We start from the raw sequence: 20882 nt of genomic DNA on the forward strand, positions 1-20882 counted from the left end.
TGTGGTTAAGCTGAACAAAACATTAAAACGAAGACAAAAACCACTCACTCTGCTCTATTAGGCCATTTCCCTAGGAAATAAAGTGCTTTATTTTTTCTTTAAGAGAAAGAAAAAAAACAATATATATATATATACATATAATTTTTTTTTCATTTCATTGTAGGGGAAAAATCTTAATGAGATCATAAAAAATATCCGGTGTTGTATCCATTTTAAAATGGTGGAAAAAAAAGGTTGAAATAAAATCATGGCTGAGACAGTCATTGTTGATGCCAGAAGAGGCATATAATCATGCAATATGGATAACATGGAAATGCTATATATTTCTTGGATGCCAGACCATGAATTATTTTCATAGGAATTTGTCCATTCAATGAAATAAAATAATAGGAAAAAGGGTGAAGAACAAACAGGAGGAAATGGGAGAAAAGTGATGGCCTAATTACCAATGATAATCCAAGATCACCACCAACCGCCATTTCCTTTAGATAACATTCTTTTCTTTTTGCCATTTTCTTTTTGATTCATTTGTTAGACACCAAAAACTGCCCATTTTCACATGGATACATGTGAAGTGATGGATTTTAAAAAACACACTGAAAATACTACTCTTTTGGTACTATTCTACTACCCTTGCAGATGGAGCCCATGTGATTCAGCAGCTTCCTTGGGAAGGACCTCCTTCCCTATTATTGGAGAGAGACAATTATTTCATTTTCATTTTATTTTTACTCTTATTTTTCATTTTTAATTCCATTATTCTTCTTATGTCATTGTATTTTATTTTTGGGCTAAGATCTGTTTATCTTCCCCTTCTTTTCTTTTTTTTTGTTTTTGGGTAAAAGGGAATTTATTTGAATATTTTATTTATCTGTAATATAATAAGCTCTGGTTTGGGAATCAATGGGATGTGCTGGGGGGATGAAAGCTTACGTGCCTTCACATGGCATTATGCCAATACAAACCATGACCACTCTTTCATGATTGCAAAATGAGAGAGAAATTGGATCATGGTATTGGAAATTGCACGTGTGCCACATGTATTAGTTGTGGAACCCACAGTTATTTGGTATCCACTTCATTATAAAACAAATCTGATTACAATTACTGTTATGTCTGCAACTATGATAATCTGAGATCTACTAATACTAGTTTTTTTTTTTTTTTTTTTTTTTGGGAGTAAATTTTTATATGAAATTAATTACAACCTGTTTCCTTTCTATAGAATTACTTTATGATAATTATCTTGTGAAAAAAAAAAAAAAAGGAACCTATTTACGAATGAAACCAAGATGGGAAACTGCAACTTCAATGTGTTACAAGTTACAACTTACAAGACCATTTTTCTATGAATCTTAACATATGGATGCTAATAAGAATATTGTGTATATTTATTAAAAAATTATTAAATAATATAAATTTTATATTTCAACAGGTATCTGCATCTCACATTGATAATTAAGTTAATTAAACAAAAGATTTGAGGTCAATAATATGCTTTTTCTCCTTTTTTTTTATAAACATTTTTTCATGTCTTATACAGTAATTGTCATTTATCAACCTGATTAATTTGTTATTATTACCCAAAAAAAAAAAAAAAAAAAGACGCGTTCCCGAGCTTTTATCGAACCCGAAAAATAGAAGCAATTTGAGCTGGATGAGCCCAGTACATATAGCCCCTCTAATTCTATTGATAAGATAAGAATACAATCCAAGCCCATTATCAGTATGAAATCACCCCCAATTATTGGGCGCTTCTTATTGTAACTCCAAAATAAACTGTGTACACTACCTTTCTAAATTAATTTACAAAAAAACCTTTTCTTTTTTTGCATTTTTAAAACATCTTTTCTTTGAGGATTTTTTTGATGAACCTTTGAAGATGAAGTTGATAAGAGTTTCACAAGGAAAATGAAGTTGACAGGAGTTTCACAAGGAAGATGAAGCGCTTTAAGGATATTTTTGGTGAATTGGTAGGTGTGTATATGTATGTATGTATATATATATATATATATGATGTGTATAAAGAGTGTGTGTGTGTGTTTTTTCCATTTTTATTTTTTCTTTATTTTGTTGGTCAGTGCAATTCCATTAAGGGACAATAACCCAGAGCCAAACCAAATTACAGGAAGTGTAAAGGATTATTGGAATACCCACCATGAAAAGTTAGTTCCATGCCATATAGCAAGGTATAATTCCATTGCAATAAGCTTAAAAAAGAAAACAATTGGCCAAGTTTTGAACCCACAAAATCCCATATGCTTTACAAAAGGCAATTACCCTGATAAAAGATCTAGAACCAACCAATAACAAGTTGAAGACAAAAACACCTATGGCAATCATATCCAATTAGACAAACAAATTAATTACAAACCATTTTTTCTCCTCTATCCCGCTAAAAATCTTTACCAATGCTCAGTTCAAACTTGAGAAAGCGACAATCTTCAGCTTCTAAAGGAATTGAAGACAGACAATAAATGAGATCGATTAAGAAACCTGACATTTGGTTTTTACTATAGTACAAAAGATCTGTATATTTCTTTTTTGGCAGTCCCTGATGAAAAAGATAAAAGGGCTGACAGGTGGCCTTCAGTAAAATATGCCACCATTCTGTATGCTATACTCTATTATAACCTGCTGTGATGATATTCCCTTCGGGATTGTAATGATAATGAGAACAATGATGAAGGAAAAAAAAAAAAAAAAGAAAAGAAAAAAGATACACTTATAAACCCAAAATAAATGCTTCTATTTCAGCCCAAGAAGATACCGTATAGAGAATACCAGACAGTGGTTTCCAATCAGAGGAACGGCCTTCAGAAAGTTCTCTCTGCCTCCTCACCAAGCCAGAGAAAAGTGGGACAAATTTGACACCAAACTGATCTCCCAGTTTCCTTAGACTCGAACTTGAACCAATCACAATGCCTATATCTGCTTCAAGCAAACAAAGTAAGTCACCCACTGAGCCTCCAATGTAAATTTTGAAGTGCTTGCCTTCCCTATTACAGTTCTTTAAGATGTTATTAAAAGCTTGAAGCTTTTCCGAGGGAGACTCCATCTTCTTGACAATTTCTCCAGTAGTAACAGATTTTTCACATGCTAACTCATTGGAATGTACATTCAAGACATTTAGATCTCCTGCTCATATGGAAATTTAGATCAGTCGTAACTAGATGAATAAAGCATAATTTCCTGAATTTCACTGCATTCAAGTTAAACCATTAATTCCTCTATGATATAAAGATACTGGCTATATACATATATATGCATGGAAGGCACATGAAAGTAAACTGGAAAGGGAAAAAAAATTATTCAAACTATATAGGAAAGAAAATTAATTTTTGGAGTTCCAGTATCAGCATATAACTCTTGGAAATGTTTGCCAAAAAGATAAGTATATATATCCACACCATTTAAAGCCTAAAATACGAGTATATACGTTCCAAAAAGTATACCTGATGAAAAAGCTGATCTAATGAAATCACCACACCAACAGTAAGAAAGAACGTGGACATCCGTTTTCAGAATTTCGTCTTTGACAATCCTTTGGAAGAACCTTCTACAACCATCATGAAGAATGAGTCGCTGGCCAGCATGTTTTATATCCTCTATGTTCAAACCTTTCAGCACTCGGGACTGGACCACCCTTGCATTTTCCTTTTTCTCAAAATCTGCAAGTTGCTCAAGGGCTTTTTGCAAACCTTCGTAGTCAAATTTGTCCACTGCAGAAATAAAGGAGACAATGGTGATGTTCCAGTAAAGTTTCTTGCAGCAGAACAAATTGAATAGTTCCTTAATTACAATCCAAGCATAAACAGAATCAATGCTAGTATTATTATCGAACCTTTCTGACTGGATATGATGCTTTTCACGCATTGGTCAAATTCCTCAGTATACTGGGTGGATAGGACATTCCATGTTTTCCTCAAGTCTCCTGATGACATCCGAGCAAGTTGGCTTTCATGTCCATCCAGATCTTCCTTTGGTGCTGTTACAATTGCAATCTCTGCCAATATGGCCGCGGAGTCGAAAGCAGTGCATGTCAAGTCGAAGTCACAAAATATACTAAGATAACGCTCGGAAATGTCATGGGTAATTCTAGACAAGGGGACTACTGTTGGCTGAGAAATTGATTGAGAAGCAAAAAATTCTACTTCAAGTTTCACAGCTTGATGATAAAGCTTTTCTATCACTTCAAGCTCCTCGCCGGTCAAAGAAACACTCAATTTATCCACAATATCTTCAGTTTGCAGAGCCGCTGCCTGTTATCAGAAACAATATTCTTATCAGAAACAATATTCTTAAGTACTAAGATTTTCCCTCAACAACTCAAACAAATGCTTATTTTGATCACCAAAAGCTTAAACAAAAAGAAGTGAATATTTATAATGAGACAGACCTCAAAATCTTCAGAAGAATAATGGTCAATCCACCTTTTGTATAAGTGACTGCTATCATCAGGGTCCAGAATTGCCTGTATCTCATTACCAATAAAGACAACCAGCCTCATACAAGGAGCCACAGCGCCAAATGTATAAGCAGCAACTTTTGTCTTCTCAAAAGGAGTTGCAATCTTGCCAGAAAATCGCTCTCCTTCAACTTTCCCTGATGCTGTTGCAATCAAGAAATCTGTGTATTTGCTTGTTGCATTCTGACAATTGCTCTCGCCGGGGGATTCAAATCCCCATTCCTGAGTGGTGAATTTGATCTAAGATATATACTGATATACAATATTGATAGCCAAAATGAACAGAATAATAGGTATATAAAAGAAACAACTATTGCAATACATAGCTAACGCCTAAAAGCTCAGCATTTGCCAAATCCTACTAGTCTTTAGTTCCCAAGGCCTTTTTCAATAATTTGGACTTTATCTGGCAATAACAATGTAGTTCAGCGACACCAATTATGATAGGTTTTGAAAATTTCAAAAAGTAAAACCATCATCATCCTGAATCATATCATCATTCTTAAAATAGAAGAAAAATAAACTTATATATAAAAATTCAACAGAAAATTTAAATGAGAATTAAGATTTTTATTTTATTTTATTTTTTATCAGTGGTGTTCTTGAGAGGAGGAGAGGTATAAAAAGAATACTTTCCATTTATAAGTTTAATTTATAAAATTTCCTGATTTTTCTAATCAATCAATTCATGTGATTTAACTTACGAATAAATGTAATAACCTAGAAGAAGCTTCTATAACACACAAACCATGACGTTTATAGATAAAATTTCAAAAACATTAGTTAAGTATAATTAAGAATTTTCCTCTGCTTTCCATTCCTTTCTCGGAAGTCATACAAAGCCATTGTTAGTTTCACCAACCAACTTTTAAAATGATAATAATAATAATAATAATAAATAAATAAATCCATTAAATAAATGAAATTCGCATAGACAGAACAAAAAAAAAAAAAAAAAAAAAAAAAAAAAGAGAAAGAAGGGGGGAAAAAAAAAAAAGGGAAGGAGAGAGAGGGAGAGAGAGTAAAGGAAGGAAAGCATACTCGGACAAGTGTATCGTGCATTTGAAGCTTCTTGAGAACACGTTTTCTCAATTTGCGGATGGCACACCTGTCGTCGTCGTCGTCCGCACAGTCCTCCGCCAATTCATACCTAAACTCACCGTACAGTTCAAAATAAACCTTCAAAATCCTAACACTTAATGAGATGATGCATATTATTCAAGCTTCAAAAAAAAATTTGAAAAAAAATGTAAAAAAGAAGCTGAGCGATCAAGAAAAAACATACGCGCGAGCAAAGGCTTTGAGGAAATGAACGTCCTGAGAGATAAAATGGAGAAAAGCATCGGATTCCAAATTACCAGAAGCCAAGCAAACGAAGAAAGGCGTATACAGACCGAATATCGCCTCGTCTCTATACTTGATCGAGAACCGCTTCGCTATACCTCCTTCATCCACAACCACCACACCTCCTCCTCCTCCTCCAATCTCTCTCTCCATCAGATCCTTCCAAGACGACGTCGTCTTCATCGGACTGTGGTTATGATGATGATGATCCTTCTTGTTTTTCCTCCTTTCTTGGCTTCCAATACCATTAAAAAATGGAATTCAGATTGCAAAAGATTCAAGAAAAATAAAATTTGAAAGAACCGGAGGAGACGAAATCGGAGCTCTCTCCGGTAGTGATTTGGACTGAGCAACAAAAGAAACAGCGAGCGAAAATTAGAGAAAGAAAATATAAAAATAAAGAAAGAAAAAGAAAAGAAAAGAGAGTTTGGTGATTGGTGGAATAGAATTGTAGTGAAAGGTATGTATATATATATATATATATATACATACATAGGAGTCCAAATTTGCGGGAAAAAATACAAGAGCCGGCGGTCAAACAACTAAAAGAGCATGGAGGTCCCGTGGTTCCTTAAACAGAGAGACTTCGTCATTGGGTTTTTTTTGCTGACTCGCGTCATTGCGTGTGTAAGTCTTCCTGTATATTTCTACAAACAGTATTCTACAGACGAAGAAAATTTTGTAAAAGTTCTCGTATTTACGGTACCAACCAACGCTATTATCAATCAATCACCCAATCACTTTTCGCCACGTCATTGAATTGCCTACTCATTTTGTTGCATGGACAATGCATGAGCTTTTTTTTTCTTTTTCTTTTTTTTTTTTTTCTCGGAGAACATTGTATGATCCGCGCTTTTCACTTTTGTCTTCTTAATATATGACAAAGTATTTTTTTTTTTGTAATTAATTATATATTTAAAAAAACTTATTTTACCGAATGGATAATGTGTGCAACAACACCGATTTTTTTTTTTTTAACAAAATTCTAAAACGCGTTTGGCTTTTTCTTTTTTTCCATTCTAAAATTAAGTTTTTTAGAATTTGATCTTGAATTGAAAAATGATTGACAAACTTAAATAGTACAATTTAAAATAAAATACGATACAAAAAGAAAGTTGACCTCCAAAAAAAGAAACAAGATAATGGGATTCCATGACTTTTTTTCCTTTTTTTTTTTTTTTGAGTTTTGAAGAATTAGTACACAAATTATATAAATAAATATTGTTGGGTTTGGTTTTCAGAAATTGGAAAATAAATTAATTTTTAAATTGTAAAGTACAAACAAATAAATAATTCTTTTTTTTTTTTTTTTTTTTATAGTGAGTGGGAAATTCTATATCAAATAATATATGTATACATAGTGAGTGGGAAATTTGGTGCTACGTCATCAGATCAGGATGATTAGACCCATGGGCCCATGGAATAGGTTGCGCCCAATTGTTTTTAATCTCGTAGCCAGAGACTACAACCACCACCACCTTGCCACGTGGCTTTTTTTTTTTTTGGGGGCGATGCCCCTTAAATTGACTCCATCCTGTAAAAGTTTAAATCCTGACCCTTGGATCATGCTTGCATGGTCAAAAACAACAATTGAAAATAAGGCGATCGTTTTTTTTTTTTTTTTTTTCCCTCATAATAACTTCGGATTTTTCTTCTGTTGGAAATTAATTCAATGGTCGTGATTAGGCAACTACCTCTTTTTCTTTCTTTCTTTCTTTCTTTTTTTTTTTTTTTAAATATTTTAATAGAGGTAATTGCATATTCTTTGTAGGCTCATATTTCAAGGTGTATAAAAAGAAGAATTGAAAGTTGGGAGCTTCCTTCCAAATGCCGTAAAAGGAATCCATCAACTTTTTATACCAAACATATTAAAACATGTTGCAAACTAAAGGAAAAAACAAAGAAGCTGAAAATATTAACCCAAATTTTTCTTTTTTTGCTAAATAATTTTAACCCAATTATCATTTACGACGGTTTGAAAAGCAAGACATAGACACGTCGATTTGCTCTGTACCACTTCGTTTTCAATCCCATCACACTTTTGAGGATGATTAAAAAGTCATAGCTGCATGATTTTGGAAGTGGATAGTATCGGCAACTTTGTATTATAAAAAAAATCATATACCATTTTTCGTAAAATATTTTGATACGTATTGATAAGTCAAAAATTTATAGTATCAAGGCGTAGAAAAGTAAAAGAAAATAATATTCACAATATAAAAAAAAAAAAAAATTGTTTGGATATACACATATATTCCATGAACAAGGAACAAAAGGTTGAAGGGAAACGAATATAGAAAATAATCATGATCCATCGAATTTGTGAGTTTTCACTTGACCAATGAACTAATATATATTTTCAACAAATATGATATTAGTCCTTTAAATATAAATAAACCATCATCTTAACCATCATTATAAAATTTATTATTATTACTATTCTGCCAAATATATGTATATATATATAATCAATTCAATGTAGTAAAAGATGTCACATCTACATATAGCGTAGAATAGCATAGAATTCTCCAATAATGCACAACCATTATTGTCCTTTACTTTTTATCTTTCTAATAGAGAAGACAAATGACAGTGTACAACTCACCTGACTAATTTGTAATGCGTTTAAAAGTCAGAAAACAGAGGACGAGAGCGCTTTTAGTTGGGCTGACTTGTAGAGATCCAGTTGAATGCTATCTAGCTTTTACCATAAACGGGTCAAATAGCAGGCTCATTCAGGGATCGGCCCATTAATTAGTCGGCCCAAATGGGGTATGCCACGTGTTCAGCTTTGTGTGATTTTGCCAGCTTGCCAACGTGCATGTTGGATACTGAAATCTAGCTCAATAGCAATCTGTTAGACACCAATCCTTGGCAGAGAGCGAAGCTGAGAATGTTTTTGTAAGTGTGGCTGTCGTTGTTACACACCACACGGTCTCAAAACCACAACCAACATCACCTTTTTTCGCTTGAGTCTGCTCTGGGTTTCTTTGGTTCTCTCTCTCTCTCTCCTGAATCCTGAGCCCATGGCAACCTTGCAGTCTATTGCATTCTCTTCTCTGGTTTCTCATCACTATCTGCACCAACCACGATCTCCTACAGGTATCTTTTCAACCTTCTTCAATGCACATTCAACTCAATTTCAACTTGTTAGTTTACTATGGTTATTTTAGTTTGTATCTTCTTTGGGTTTGTTAAAGAAATTGTTTGGTGAAATGGGTCAATGCGTTTGCCTAAAATTGTGAAAGTTCTAGCAGTCTCTTAATTGGGTCATTAGTCTTTTATATATATATATATATATATATATATTTATTTATTTATTTATTTTTGGGCACTAGATAATGATTCGATGGATTCTGGGCATTACATTAATTAGTGAATGCTGTAATGTTTTTTTGAACATGCTCTTGCAATGGTGTTTTACTTCTTAACTGAATATTAGGGGCAAAGAACAATTTTAAGTAGAATCTGCACTCTGCGGTGTGAATTTGTTCCCTGGAGAACAGATACTTTGATAATGCACACAATTTAATTCGCATGGTGAAGAATTCAAGATTGGAAATCAGTCTTAGCCTGGGGGACTATTTTGGAATTTGAATTCGGATATATAGGGATGCATCTATTCTGGAACCTGTATGTTTATTATATGTATAGAAGAAAATGGGTTTTATTAGAGAAAGAGGTAAAAGCGTGATGAATGTCCGAGGATTTCTTCAAAGGGAGACCAATAACAAAAATTATGGATTAGCAGGTGTGTGCATGCACATGTGAAAGGGGGTCTTGAAAGTTCAATTATGAGGGGCCCGTGTCATATTTAATGAAATATTGGCTTGTATTTAACCTCTGAGTTCTTTCTGATTTTATTGATTCTGCCAAGAAATTGAAAGTACATATCTAAATCAAACCCCCCAAAAAAAAAAAAAAAAATAAAAATAAATAAAAAAAAATTGGATTAAAGCATATCTTACCTGTCTCATGTCTATTTTGTTTCATCGTCTGAATTTTTATCAGAAAACTACTGATGAAGATTTGGAAATATAGCCAAAAAACTAGCAGACGTGACATGGTATAGCCTTGTCTGTCGAATTGAATCCCTTATTGCTTGTTGTATTGTAGGTCAGGTATCTTGGACCATCCATCGAAATTCACACTCCACATTCCATGGCCAGTCTTTGCAGCTGGCCCGTCCTTGGTGGTCACAACTAAAATGGAAATCTAAACTGTCTCGTTCTGTCACGGTGATGGTCAAACCAACAATTCAATTCATCCAAGGAACTGATGAACAGACAATACCAGATGTGAGGCTAACCAAGTCAAGAGATGGTACAAATGGTATGGCTATATTCAAGTTTGAACAACCTTCTGTTTTTGATTCATCCAGCGAGGTTGGGGACATCACTGGCTTTTACATGATTGATGAAGAAGGGGTTCTTCAGTCGGTTGATGTGAGTGCCAAATTTATCAATGGAAAGCCTGCAGGTCTCGAAGCCAAGTATGTAATGCGGTCTCCTCGTGAGTGGGATAGGTTCATGAGATTCATGGAGCGATACTCTAACGAGAATGGCTTACAATTCATCAAAAAATGAGCCATTGTATATCCTTTCCCTATCTTCTTCTTTTCATTTTGACAGCATTGAGATTTTCGTAATTTAGTTAAGTGGAAGTTTGGGAATGTTAGTTCATTCCCATGCTGCTGTTACAAATACTGCATGCTCTCTCTAATTCAACCAATTTTGCTGTTCTAAGTCAAGTTTATTCACATTCACTTGTTTACTCTTATGTGCTTCACTTTTGTTTGGTATTCTGCTACTAGCTTGTGTGCAAATAAAACGTAAGAAGATGGAGAAAAAATAATAGCGTAGCTTCAAAATAATAGCATAGCTTTTTAATAAGCAGGATATTTGATAACCCATTGGAGGGAATATATTGGAACTAATTTCTTAATTCCAAATTATACCCTCATTTTACATGAACATAAATCCTCAAGAATCAACAGACAATAATAGGCATTCAAAGTCAAAGCCACCTTGACTAGTATTGGTGCCATTATCATTATCATCCTTACTTCTTCCAAGTTACTGAAATGGGGCTTTTAACCCTGTACGAGCTATTTTGAGTGTTCACCCATGTCAAATGCCCTTGTGCAAAGCTCATACTCTCTGTTCTTGTTTTCTTACTTGATAGAAACCAAACCTTATAACTCAAAGTTTGATACTTGCGCTTGAATACTAACTGTTGAGGTTTAACTCTAACTCTGATTCCCTGTGGTGCTTCTACTTCCAGCGAGTAAATGGAATTATGAGTCCCCACATTTGTTAATTGTCTCTTGATCATCTTGCTCCGCGTTCCATGCTTGAAAATGATTGAAAAGGATGGGTAATTGAGGCTGAAATCCCTGTTCATTAGCAAAACTTCATGGCAGGTCACGTTTCTGTGAGTAATGGCGAAAATTTGTGCTCTTGTGTATCCAAGAGTGCATAGATGGATGACATAATCATCTGGCCTGATGTCATAAATCAACCCTGGATCAACAGCTCTTATTGGGTTTACTTGTCCAGCGCCGGTTGCAAAAACTCCGGCCGGTTTGTCCCCATCCATTATAGGTTTTCCTGAATGGTCAGTTACATCTGCAGTTGTCATAATAGCAGATTTTATGGCTGCAGGGCTCCATTTGGGGTGAACTGAGTGGATAAGAGCAGCAATTCCACTGACATGAGGACATGCCATTGAAGTCCCCGACATGACAGTGAAATTCACTCTCCTAGTATCTTCTGGAAGGGCACTGGGACCTAAATTCTGAGGCCAGGCAGCAATGATATTGACCCCAGGAGCAATAACATCTGGTTTGAGGATTGAAGGGTTAGTGAAACTTGGTCCTCTTGATGAAAATTGAGCTACTGCTGGTGCCCTGGAATTTGCAATGACAGTACCTCCAAATTGGATTGTTCCTATAGGTCTCTGTGTAGAGTTTATATAAGCCTTTAACCGAATTGATTCATCGAAGCCAACCAATGTTGCAGGCAAGACATGAACATCGACCGAGTCCTCCTCTAAGTTTATCTCTGTATTTGTCAGGATCATTGCTGCTCCTCCTGCTTCCTTCACAACTTCACCTTTCTCTGCTCTGCCATTGACACCCCGGTCACAGACCACTATTTTGCCACGTACTTTTGCTCTTGGAACAGACCCTCTGATGCAAAATTCGCCTGCTGCATCCCCATTGTTCAAGTAAACCAATTCGAGCTCTTTCACAGAGTTCATAGGTCGATTACCAGGGTACAAGGATTCTCCATAAAGAGTTTGGCCATTACCCATTCGAACTGTTGCTGGGAATCTCCTGTCCATTGTGCTTGCACCAATGGTAGCAATCCAAGGAGCTTCATTGGCAACTGAGCTTTCCATTGGACCATTGTTTCCAGCCGCACAGATGACTGAAATACCATGTTCTATTGCTCGGAAACTGCCAATCGCAATGCTGTCTTCAAAAAGGGGTACGGGGAAGCCGCCTAGCGAGAGGGATAGAATGTCTACTCCATCTCTGATTGCATCATCCATTGCAGCAAGGATATCAGAGCTGTAACAGCCATTGAACCAGCAAACTTTGTAAACCGCAATGTGGGCAAATGGAGCCATTCCTCTAGCCACACCTGCTCCATTGCCAAACACACTCGCCATTGGAACCGACCTTCCCCCGGCTGTTGATGATGTGTGGGTACCATGTCCACGGGAATCTCTTGGTGACACGTATTCCTGAACAATGACTGGTGAGAATGAAGCTGAAGCCACTCGGTGACCTTTTGTGAAGAACCTCGCGCCAATGAGCTTCCTGTTACAGTTTGAAGAATTGAAACTTTGACCTTCTTGGCAAATTCCTCTCCATTTCTTTGGAACTGGAGGCATTCCTTGATCATTGAAGCTCGGACTCTCAGGCCAAACACCTGTATCAAGCACCCCAATTATCGTTCCACGACCAAAACCAGCATTATACCATGCACCATCTCTTGCCGGGCTGAGTCCTAAGAACTTGTAAGAGTAAGTAGTATGAATTTGGAGCCGGCGGTCAGGTCTAACTGCTATAACATCAGGCAGCCTTTTCAAGTACTCAAGCTCAGTTTCTGATATCTGAGCTGCGAAGCCTTCCATGGCGGAATGGTAGGAGTAAAGAAGGCGAGAAGAAGGGTCTTCTGAAGAAATGGTTTGTTGAAGAAATGAAAGATGCCAATCACGTTTTGATGAAAACAAAGAGCTGGCCGTACCATGCGGGTGAAGCTGAACAATGTAGGTTTGGAGAGTGTTTGCATGGAGGGAAAACAAGCAGAGGAAAAAGTTGGCAAATAAAAAAATGATTCTGGATTCCATGGTAATAGACCAATTCAGTAACGGTTGGAGCTTGGAGAATGATTTGGTGAAAGCAATGTGGGGTATTTGAAGAAATTGAGAAAAGCTCAAAACATGGTTTTGGATGCATTTTTCAGAGAGTTCTGAGAGAGTGAGTACGAAACTCGTGAAATATAAGAGCTCTCAATCACGGGGATCCTTTGTTGTGTGTGTGTGTGTGTGTGTGAGAGAGAGAGAGAGAGAGAGAGAGAGAGAGAGAGAGAGAGGAGCTTACAGCATTCTCGGAGGAGCTGAATAGAGATTTGTATAAGCCTCACGGGATGTCGTAGATAGCTTTAACACAGTAATCCGTTATATTCAAAATTTCTCTATATGAATCTTTGATTCTGAAATTGATGTTTGGAATTTAAGAGTTTTGGGGGGTATTTTTGTTTTTGTGTTGGAAAGCGTAGCAACAAAGAATTCTCATTAATTGCATTTGCTCCACTGTATTTATGTACACGCTCTGGATTTAAATTACTTATTCCATGGACTCCTGTTGGGCATCTTGGCAGCTTTGTGTACTTTTTTTTTTCCACTGCATGTTCTGATTTCTCACACTTTTCACTTTTCAGGAAGTGTACAGCTACATGAGTAGAAAGTAACAAAATAAATTAAGTTTTTGTTTTAGAAATTAATTTTGATTTTGTCTTATGCTATATTTGTCTCCTAATACTTGTTAAGTGAAAATAGTCTCTTAAAAACCAACAATAAATACTATAGTACAAGTATTTAATTAATTTTGATTTTGTCATATGCTATATTTGTCTCCTAATACTTGTTAAAGTGAAAATAGTCTCTTAAAAACCAACAATAAATACTATAGTACAAGTATTTTATACTAAGGAATTGGATCAAGAATTTTGGTCCTCGCGTAAATAGTTGGAATACACTGGAATGAAGAAGTCGTACAGGTTTTTCCACTTCCAGAAATTTTTTTTAAAAAAATTTATTATTTTATTTTTGTTGTTCTTGTTGTTGTTTTTTGCGTGAGCGGTGTATGGTGAAGAAATTTTGACTGGGGTGACATTGCCGGCGGCAACTGGCACCTTACAAGCTAACAAGTACAACCAAAGAGAGAAGAATTTTCTGAACGACCAAGCCAGACAGTCCATGGCCATGGGACCTGATCAAGCATTGAATTTGGGCAAGTTAGTCAAAATTAGGTTGAACCTTAATCGAAATTTATAATAGGTCAACTGTCAACCAGGTCTTATGTCTCTAGGTTTACAATAGCTGACCTGGTTAGCTTCTTTTTTTTTTATTTATTATTTTAATTATGCTTATAGAATTTGCAATATATATATATATATATATATTGGTGAATAAACTTGCAAAATATGTTGGTTTTTCAAGATTTACTCCCTCAAGTACTGACCTAGGTTTTGAATCTTCGTTTGGTTTTTTCAGCCCAAATCTTGGGCTGGTTCGGGCTATGTAATATTTTACACATTCCAGCATATTTTTTCCAACCAAACCAAAAAAAAAGGGAAAGCCGCGTGGTTCTACGGTAGCGTAACACAAAAAAAAGCGTGTGGTGTATTATGAAGCAAACCCAGTTGAATACCAGCTCACCCCCAGCTTATGAGAATGAGATGGATGTAATTGGAAACCCACATTGAAATCAGGCAACACACGTGACGTGAGCTTTGCTTAACTAACACAGTTTTCTCTCCAATGCCTCTCAAACAAGCGTCCTAGCATACACAGCCCCTTGTTATTTTTTAATAAACCCTACTTTTTAAAAAGGGGTCTCTTTGACATGTCGTAAGTGCTACAAAAACAAGTCTTGCCTCAATCTGTTATTATATGTATATATTTTTTCCAGACCTATATCTAATCACAAAAACTCTAGGCACAATTAAACAAATCCTTTAAGAATCACTCATTTTTATTTCCGGTAAGGGATGGGAAAATATGAAACCTCTGGCTACATTACATTCATAAAGAATCTCATGACCAAATACATTATGCAGGAAGCGAAAAAAAAAAAAAATAAAATAAAAATCCTATAGGGGAAAATATGCGACTGTGTTTTGGTTTTAAACAAAGATATGGGCAATCTATGCGCTGGCTTTTAAAAAAAAGACATGAGACATAGTAAGTTCTAAAAGATGACTTCATGACAAGGTCTCCAGAACTTCAGACACGCCTAGGCAGTCTCATGCTAATCTGTTAATCTGTATGCAATAAGCATTATTACAACTATTGCACTAGCACTGTTGTTACCTTCCAGTTATGAATGATCTCGCTGCTCGTTCTTCCAAGAGTTTTTAGCAGCTTCCGCAGATGAATCACCAGAATCGGCACCATCCTTTGGTTTTGAGAAGAAAGGATCCCATTCGTGAGGTCCCACCTCACGTTGACCTTCGTCCAAGAGAGCATACTTCCAACTGTTCTCTTCAATGAAGTTATCATCTGTACGACCTTCAATGATGTCTCTCCTCAACTTGGTAACTTTGTCTATAACTGCTTGTACCGAAACATCAAACGCATCTTTTAAAGTCTCCAGTTTAGAGCGAGGATCTGCATAAACTAGCCTTGGAATAAGGCCTATAACCTCCTCCCTCATAATCTTTACCTGCTCAGGAGAAATTTGACTGAGCCTCTCCTCTATACTAACATTCCCCTTACGAATATCATCTTCTGGAATGAAAACTGAATACTTTGTGTAATCCTTTGGAAGATGCCAAGTGTATTGTGTGTATGCTGATCCAGGATGGAAGAAGACAGGTATGCAACCAGCCAACATTGAATCAAAAGCAGATCTCCGTGTGTATGAATCACCCTGTGGTTGCAGGCAGAAAAGGGAGCTCTGAAACATCTGCATGATGCTGCTTGGGGAATGACACTTGCTTTCCCCAAAATCACATTCCAACAGTTTGCCAACCTTCGAATTTCTGCACTCATTAATGATCTGGCCCCTAATTGACTTGGGGTTGTCAGGACGTGGAGCACCAGCGAAAGAGAAAAGCCATTTTCGCTCTAATTTTCTCATACGGTCCTGCCAAATGAACACATCTGCATCCTTTGCTGGATGGAAATATGTAGGATATGGAATGCCAAAATCATTAGCATTCCATGGGCTTGATTCGACCACAAGCATGGACATGTTCTTGGCAGCTGGCAAAAAGAGAAGCTTGTTACCCCAGTCTGATTCTTCATCAGACAGTCTCCTAAAATCCCATGTTATTCTACCAGCAACAAGAAAATGATCTTTGCCACCCATAATTCCCCACTCCGGCCTCTTCATAAGCCAATCAACCAAATCCCGCGAAGCTGCATCCCTCCTTGAAATATTGTGCCCCCATAGATATCGAGCAATATCAAACCCAGCATAAAAGGGTACAAAAATAGCAGCGGCAAGTGATGAATCGCGTGTCAAGCAGTCGTACTGCTTCATACGATTACCGAATATAACATCAACAGCAAACTGATTTGTGGCATACCACCCTGTATTTGAGAAAACCCCCTCAACATTCTCCAACGGAGGACCAAGCCCCGCATTGGTTGTGAACTTACACATATTGGTCCAAAGGCTTAAACTCTTACACTCCTTCAGCATATCCTCGTTGAACCTCGAAGGAAGATCATGGACATAAATGTACCTCCCACCACACGGATCACTCTTGTTTTCAATAGTTCTGAGTGCTCTCATAAATGGGATTTTTTCCTTCTCTTGAGGTTGGTTAGTCTTTGGGGGTTGTTTCTCAATTTGAAGAACACTGGTTACAGGGGTAGGGTTGGAATATGAGCTAACAACAGGATCAGGTTGTAACCTTAAGGAATCAGTAACGGGGGGTCGCAATTTGAGAGATTCATCAGTAGTGGTACGTCCCAGCACAACAAAATGGAAGTACAATAACAAAAACCAGAAAAATGCAGACAAAGACGCCAAGAAACAAAGTCGGGTATTCTGGTTCTTTCCCGTCCCTTTTTCCATTTGCTCGGACGGAACACCAGCCGCCAAGCGGCGTCTCATCAGATTTCCAACTCCAATTTTGCAGAGTCCAAACCAACCAATTCAATCACCGAATACCCATTTCAAGAATTAAAATTCAAATTTCTAATTCAATAACCAAATACACTCAAATACCGAAATCCCACATCCAAAATCCCCCAAAAAAAAAAACATAAAAACACTTTGCATCAACTAGATTTCGAAGCAAAAAGCAAACTTTAACCCCCCAGAAACCCTATGTTTCAACAAACTAATTCTGAGCCTACCAATTAGCTCCGAGGTGCTGAAACGAGAGCTTAATAGTAGAAGAGGAATTACAGGATCAAGATGATTGCAATAGATAAACAAGAGCAAAAACTGAAACTTATCGAATCAGGAACTGAAATACACAGCTTTTTAGCGAAATAAAGGGCAAGAATCCCGAATAATCAGTGAGTTCTATACGATCGGTTACGGATCGTTCGGGGAGCTAAATATACGAAAATACAAAAACAAAATTGGAATAAAGAGGAAATTGAAAACAGAGATTCAGAAAAACGAGTAAGAAAAAATGAAAAACAAAAGAAGGACTTACTTGGAAATTTCGATTTGTTGGCAAGAAAGACTGAGAATTTTGGTTTTAGTGTTTTCCTGAGAGAGAAGGAGAAGAGAAAATGAGGGGAAGGAGAAAAAAAAAAAAAAAAAAAGAGTAAAATAGGCCAAAGGGTGGGAAAGAGGAGGTGGCGCATGTTAGTAAACGTGAGCCTTGGGGTTGCCTCTTGTCGGTAGCCGATGGGATGTTGCCGCGTGGCAGTGTGAGAACGACGTGTCGGATTCAGGAAAATGATGTCATTCCTTAATTTACGATGCATGTATTGAAAATTCATTGCTTTTCTCGAATGACAAATAGATTGATGGTTTTCAACATAAATAAATAAACAACAAAGGTGTACACGTGGTGGGCATGGATTGGGTGAAAAATAGGCCTATGGAGTCTGAGAAACGTGGAGTCAAATTATGGAGGTCTGATTGTTGCTAAATCTATTATTATATTTCTTTTTGAAATTATTTTCATTCGATTGGTGTACTGCGAATAGGAAAAGAAAAAATATAAAGAATTTATTCCTTTTTTTTTAATTTTTTTTAATCATCATCTTATACTGATTTTAATATAAAATTGAAAAAAAAAATATTTATATCCACTGAGAAGATCAAATAGAAGAAAACTAGAGCATGTCTATCATCTTATCTTTCAATAACATTTATAGTAATCAAGATTAAGTTTTAAAAGATAATTAAAGAGAGTAGGAATATTATTAAAATTGTTAAAGTTAAATTTTGTCTTCTTCCTCTTAATGTATGCTCTTAAACCAATCTACTAATTGATTTTTTTTTTTTTTGGTTTATTTTTTCAACTTAAGGCCTCTTATAATTAAGTTCTCTATTACTTTATTCACATACCGTAAACATATTCTAACAATACACTGAATTACCAAAACAAATAATAATAATGAACTGAATCTAAGTGAGGAAAAAAACAAGTTTCTGTTTTTTTTCTCTTCTCACCCATGTGGTTGTCTACCATATATGGACGACATTGCTTTAAACCTTGACGCTGCCTGTTTGTTGAACGTGAATTTTTCGGACTACGACTTGCCCTGCAACTCGTTGTTTTATGGAACAACATATATATATAGATATATAATATAATATACCATCAAATAATTTGGTACATGCATTATTAGGAAAAATATCAGTACATGAAATTAATTACTAACGGATGATCCAAATTATGGAAAATATGGAATTAATCACACGGTTGAATTAGAATGTGAAAATATGGATCCAAGATCCAGAAAACTTTAAAAACAAATTATAAATAATCAAAAAAGGGAATCATAAATTGATTAAAAGGTATAATACGAGGCTCCAATTTCTAGGGGAAAAAGATAGGCAGAGAGAAGTAAAATTAAGGGCGAAGATGTGACGGTCTTCAGGTCCTGCAAGCCACATGTGAGGGACATCATGAAGACGAACATGAACATGATCCTGCCTATGGGATTTGAGTAAATTCTTACTGCCCCACGTTCAACTTGTGCAATATCTATATAAATGCTAATCAGAGAAGCTATACATACTATATACATGTATATATGATGCTTTCTTGGTCCTTTTTATATTTCTCATTACAATACATTTTTCAAAAATACCTATCAAATAAGAAAAAAAGTTTACTTCGTAGAAAATATATAGCAAGAAACCTTATATTAAGTTGACGTGCAACATCGTGCTTATGCCCCAAATCTAGTAATAATGTATTAATGTTTGACAATGGTGTCGCTAGTCCATTGCTACAGATCTGCCTCTAATGGTCCATGGTCCAATGGTGACCTCCAACTACCATATAGCAAAGCCAAACATGGGTAACAGTTTAAACTATGAATTTGTTTTATTAAAACAATTAAAAAATATATATTACTTACCCACTTACAAATTCACTAAGCGTGCTTCATTTTGCCACTCTCTGTATGCTCTCTATATTCTTTAGTTCATTTAAAAATTAAAAAAAACTGAACCCACTAGTGTGTCTTCAATGGCTTTAGTTTTCTAATTTTTATACATATACTTCCATCACTAAATTCTGGGCCTTTGTTTTTTTGTACATTTTTTGCTTTAATTTGCTTTATCATCTTGGTTTAACTGTATGCTATTGTTTTTTCCAACTTGATTCAAATGAATCATTAGCTCAACCTCAAAGTACTACATTATTCAACTTTAGTGGCTTTGATCATAAAAATTTAAAAGTTAAAGGTATTGGAATCTTCCCTCTAGCTTTCCCAAAGTTGGAATTGGAATATCTCCTTTGATTACATAATGATGTGGAAGCCAACCATGATATCCTTCTTTCGAGAAACTATAAACACATTCTTCTTAACATCTAGTCAATCAGCTTAATTGTCCACAACTAATTTAATGCACTTCAAAAGGGGATTTCCATAAAAACTAAAAAATTAGAAGTAGCTATTTGATGGGGTCCAAGAAATTTTATGCTGTAATGCCTTTCCCTTTCAAGAGTTTACTAGGCTGGTTAAGAAGAAAATATTGGGAAACCACTTAGCAATAGGTTTTACTTTGCAATTTGTTTTGATTATCATATATTTATCACATTGCCATAGGATTGAAATAAAATGGTTGAGAAAACACACAAATATTGACATCTGCTTTCCAAAAAGCATTTGTTTTATACAAAGAATGTTAGCAAGATTTCTGCCCAAATGGATAAGACAAACATTCAACAATTACTATTGGGAAGTAAAGGGGTTAAGTGAGATGGTACAAGTTGATAATTTACTATAGGGATATATGAACCTTATTCAAACAAGATACTTAATATAATAATTAATATGAGATTTTATTGTTTTTTATAGTTATTAGATCGCATCAACTATTTAGATTTAAAATTATATTTATGTATTATTGAATCTCTATAAAATTCATTATCTCTAAATAAAATTTTAAAATATATTTAAATTTATATTTAATTATTTTTAAATTTTAAATTCTAATCCTTATTATGATATAATAATTATTAAAAATAATATTGAATCTTATTCAAGACTATTATAAAAATGTACTGGACTATATACATATATACATAACATAAAAGTTTTAATTCAACAAATAAGTAATAATCCTTGTATATATAGCGAATAGAATCATTTATTTTATATCACTTATTACTAACTTTACAAA

General features: G+C 35.4%; 4 protein-coding genes across 4 annotated transcripts; 1 reads left to right on the forward strand and 3 right to left on the reverse strand.

The window, feature by feature from the left end:
• Window positions 1–2166: 2166 nt before the first annotated feature.
• LOC107434242 (bifunctional TH2 protein, mitochondrial) lies at window positions 2167–6358 on the reverse strand. Its single transcript, XM_025067396.3, has 6 exons — window positions 5754–6358; window positions 5510–5618; window positions 4400–4690; window positions 3845–4262; window positions 3456–3722; window positions 2167–3138 (listed from the first exon to the last, which is right to left on the reverse strand). Exons 1-6 carry the CDS (start codon window positions 5993–5995, stop codon window positions 2726–2728), a joined length of 1740 nt encoding a protein of 579 aa, XP_024923164.2. The 5' UTR covers window positions 5996–6358; the 3' UTR covers window positions 2167–2725.
• A 2316-nt stretch (window positions 6359–8674) lies between these two features.
• LOC107434253 (photosystem II reaction center PSB28 protein, chloroplastic) lies at window positions 8675–10571 on the forward strand. Its single transcript, XM_016045702.4, has 2 exons — window positions 8675–8914; window positions 9929–10571. Exons 1-2 carry the CDS (start codon window positions 8839–8841, stop codon window positions 10396–10398), a joined length of 546 nt encoding a protein of 181 aa, XP_015901188.1. The 5' UTR covers window positions 8675–8838; the 3' UTR covers window positions 10399–10571.
• Window positions 10572–10685: 114 nt separating this feature from the next.
• LOC107434252 (subtilisin-like protease SBT1.2) lies at window positions 10686–13847 on the reverse strand. The gene has a single exon (XM_016045701.4). The coding sequence runs from the start codon at window positions 13169–13171 to the stop codon at window positions 10874–10876; it is 2298 nt and encodes a 765-aa protein (XP_015901187.2). The 5' UTR covers window positions 13172–13847; the 3' UTR covers window positions 10686–10873.
• Window positions 13848–15062: 1215 nt separating this feature from the next.
• LOC107434244 (xyloglucan galactosyltransferase MUR3) lies at window positions 15063–17824 on the reverse strand. The gene has a single exon (XM_016045691.4). The coding sequence runs from the start codon at window positions 17169–17171 to the stop codon at window positions 15426–15428; it is 1746 nt and encodes a 581-aa protein (XP_015901177.2). The 5' UTR covers window positions 17172–17824; the 3' UTR covers window positions 15063–15425.
• Between the last annotated feature and the right edge of the window lie 3058 nt (window positions 17825–20882).

This window comes from Ziziphus jujuba, chromosome 9 (assembly GCF_031755915.1).
Source record: "Ziziphus jujuba cultivar Dongzao chromosome 9, ASM3175591v1".
In the NCBI taxonomy this organism is placed as follows: Eukaryota; Viridiplantae; Streptophyta; class Magnoliopsida; order Rosales; family Rhamnaceae; genus Ziziphus; species Ziziphus jujuba.